Raw genomic sequence first — 3,651 nt, forward strand, 5'->3', positions numbered from 1 at the left:
GGCATGTTATGCCAGCAGTTCAACAGATTAAAATTAGCAAAAGCTATTATTTTGTTTTTGTTTTTCCACTACTTTGGTCTGAAACATTGAAAAAAAAAAGCACAATGAAACTACAGAACAGTGCTGTGATTATAGTTGACCAAACAGTCCTTTTAGACAGAGGTTCAGCAGTCTTTGACTACATTTGTTGTCTTTATCTAGCCTAATTAATCACAAGTAGACACTTTTTAAAATTGTTATTTATTTTAAGTGTCGAAAACCTCTTTTCTTTAAATCCAAAGAGAAATTTGGACTTTTCTTTGGTTTAACTTATTTTGTGCTGTGTAATTTGGCTAATGAGCAGCAATAAAGAACACTTATATAAATCGAAGTAGTTTTTGTGTGAAATGAATAAACGTCTAATAATCGTTAGGGCTGAACAGCGTATCATTTGAGCATCGATATCGCAATGGATGTAGCTGCTATAGTCACATCACAGGATTGGATCATTTATTAAAGATTAAAATATAAACATTATTTTATAATATCGTATAAAATTATACTAAGACGACCATGTTACTTTACATTTGATTGTTACATTAGTGTGTTTGAATACTCTAATGCTGCATTCACACCAGACACGAATGAAGCGTTAGGCGTGAGTGATTTACAAGTTAAGTCAATGCAAGTAGACATCCGGCGGCGCGATTGAAGTGGTGCGAGTTGAGCGTTTCGCACTATAGGGGGCGTGATTATGATGTAGCGCCTGTTGTTGGTGTCCCGAGGGAAAATCCTCTTGTTGACACCGGACAACAGCTCATCAAACTGGGCTCGGCTCAGTTTGAAGCACCTCTGAAAGCCTCCATCATCCAGGTATAGTTTCTGGAGGAGTTGATGAACTCACAGAGCTGGTGCACCTCTGAAAGTATCTAGGACACGGCGCCAAACGAATCGAAGCTGTTTATCAGCCTTCCTAAAGCACATAAACACAGCTACTCTCTCAATAAAATCCATGTTAGCCGATACTAGAGTCACTGGGCAAACGGAAGCCTCGGCCATGCCGTGAATCCACGTCTGTTGTGAAGTGAATTTCATGCGTGAATGAAGCAAGCGAACTCAAAATGTTCACGCATCTATTTATGCGCGATTTGTTTGCGCGTCTGGTGCGTCTTGTATTTTATGCAGACGCACTTTTTAAAGAGAAAGATTGATCACTCCATTCAATCTTAACTACTCAAATCTTTTTATAAATAGAGATATTATATTCATAATCGCAATATATATCGCAGGAAAATTACGCAAAGTCTTTTCGATATAGTGTATTACCGTGAAACCATGATCATTCCTCAGACTATAATCTTAACAACGAAGTCTACAATCATAGCATCGCGACTCTGATGTAGTGAACATTACAGATGTATCTCCATTACACTTGCCTTGTTTACAGTTGGTTACTAGGTAACCAATACTACAGTCAGCTGCTCTAGCAACTTAATGGAAAAAGAGTTTTTTCCTTTTTATTTTTGCGAACTTCGAAAAGATTCACCTCATGTTAGGATGGAAACCCAGCTAGTGACATTCAAGCAACAAAATGACAAATGAAAGACACAATCTCTTGACGTGCATCTAGGAAATACGTCAACAGAAAGAAAGAAAACTGCTAGTTTAAATAGCCAATAAAGTCTGAACTGGAAGTTGCCGAGGCTTTTATTTCATTATGTTGATGTACAGCTGAAACGGAATATTGAGAAGTGGGCGGGGCTTTCTTCGGCTCATCATTACCTCATAACAATCAGCAAAGCCTCATTCACACTGAGCGAATTGCAACGGCAAAGCAACAAGCGAAGATTCATTTCAACGGGAGTAAACCACTTCCTGGCGACCTCCGTCTACGCGAGCGACAGCGACCGTTGGTGACCATGTGGGGCGTGTCCAGCGACATGATAAAGTTGAGAATCGTTCATCTTTATGCAAATGAAGAGCGACTTTCTTGAGCGACAGCCAATTGGAGCACCAGTCGAGCTCACGTGATCCTCTCTCGGCTCCTGCAGAGGCCGGTTGTGTTCTCCGTGCTGTAGACATACACAGACCTGCGGTTGAAGCAGATCACCACCCAGAGCGACAGGCAACTACGAAGTCGCCGCCAGTGTGAACGAGGAATAATAGGAGGATGTTAATATGTAGTTGCTATGAAAGCCCTCAGGTTGACGTCAACATGACCGCCACTCCAAACAACTGGAAAAGCAAATGATTCGAATTTAATTGAAGATTACAAAAACGAAGTGTTTACTTTATTACGCTCGGATTAATTATTCACCTCAATAACAATAGCCGCATTTCCACTATCGGGCCAGGCCGGGCCAATAGCCCGGGAGGTTGAGAAATGAGGCCGAAATCATGTCGCGTTTCCACTGTCGGGCTAGTTGCTCGCAGCGCGTCACGCAAACACCGCCCCCAGAACGTCCCCCGAATCAAACGTCACACAACCCGTCACACAACCCGCCCACTTCAGCGGGAACAAAAAACTCAAATTATAACCACAAACACAACCTGGCATCACTACGAGAGCTGGAAGATGGAGAACACCGAAGCGATTGCTTTTTTACTGTTTGTGGTCTGTTGGTGTAAGGCCAGACAGCGATCCCTGGATAAGGGCATTCGAGTTCGGCGGCATTTTCCTCGGACCAAATGTTCAGAAGAGCCCTGGTGTCCTCAACTGACCAGTACTGCCTGCTATCCATTTTTTCTTCTTCTTAGTGAGTTGATCAAGCGCGATAGCAAAACAAATGTAAGGGAAGAAAGCATCTTGTCTCCTCTTTACCTGACAGGAAAACTCCGCCTTTGTACGTAACCCCGCCCCGAAGCCCCAGTTGGCCCTCCTTGGCCCAAGGTATTCGGCGGGCCAAAAAAGGCCGGACGCTGGCCCCAAGGAAGCCCCGCTTTGGCCCGATTACGCCCCGGAAGTGATAGTGGAAACGCGACTGGCCTTGGCTCGCCCTGGCTCGCTCGCTTTAGGCGCGATAGTGGAAACGCGGCTAATGTGAGCTAACCAAAATAAACATTGTAAATTTTGATTTTAAGTACGGTTGATAAAATCTGAACACTTCAGATTAAATCTCACAGACGTTGTTCGGTGAACGTGTTAATATTCTGAACGCTGAGCTTAACATTCGTCTTTCTCTCGTCCGCAGACGGGATGCAGTGTGCTCTTCATCATTCCACTCCTTTTCCGAGAGATCCAGTCTTTGTGCAGAGACAGACAGGCTCGAACACACCAGCTCTGAAATGCTCCAGTGACTTCTCTTGCCTGAATCTTGAACACTTCGTATTTATCAATGTTTACAGCGATGGAAGCCTCAAATTCAGTGTGGGTAATCTCATCTAAGATGACAAATCATCTCTTTATTCCTCTGCTTTGGAAAGTCTTTTGGCAATGCAGGGGTTTTTGTAATATTGTCTGGACAAAAGGCTGTTTGGTTTGATTTATTTCTTAATTTTATTATTATTATTATTATTTAAATTGTCTGATTTGTGAACAGCGCCTCTGAATGTTCCCTTTTTAAAAAGGAAATCTCTGCATTGCCTTGTTTGCACACTTGTCGTTGTCGGTTTATTTCTAAATTCCAGTTTTATAATTGTTGATGGAGGGCCGGACCCTCTTGAGTTTAATGG

The 3,651-nt window shown here is 42.7% G+C and overlaps 1 protein-coding gene across 1 annotated transcript in view; it reads left to right on the forward strand.

Annotated features, from left to right (window-relative positions):
• The window catches only part of slc37a3 (solute carrier family 37 member 3), a 10,670-nt gene extending 7,407 nt beyond the window's left edge, over positions 1-3,263 (forward strand). Inside the window, exon 5 of the mRNA XM_056455179.1 lies at positions 3,171-3,263. Within this exon, the coding sequence (XP_056311154.1) occupies positions 3,171-3,263 (93 nt within the window). The remainder of the gene's footprint in view (positions 1-3,170) is intronic.
• Positions 3,264-3,651: the final 388 nt, after the last annotated feature.

Source organism: Danio aesculapii, chromosome 4 (assembly GCF_903798145.1).
Source record: "Danio aesculapii chromosome 4, fDanAes4.1, whole genome shotgun sequence".
Classification (NCBI taxonomy): Eukaryota; Metazoa; Chordata; class Actinopteri; order Cypriniformes; family Danionidae; genus Danio; species Danio aesculapii.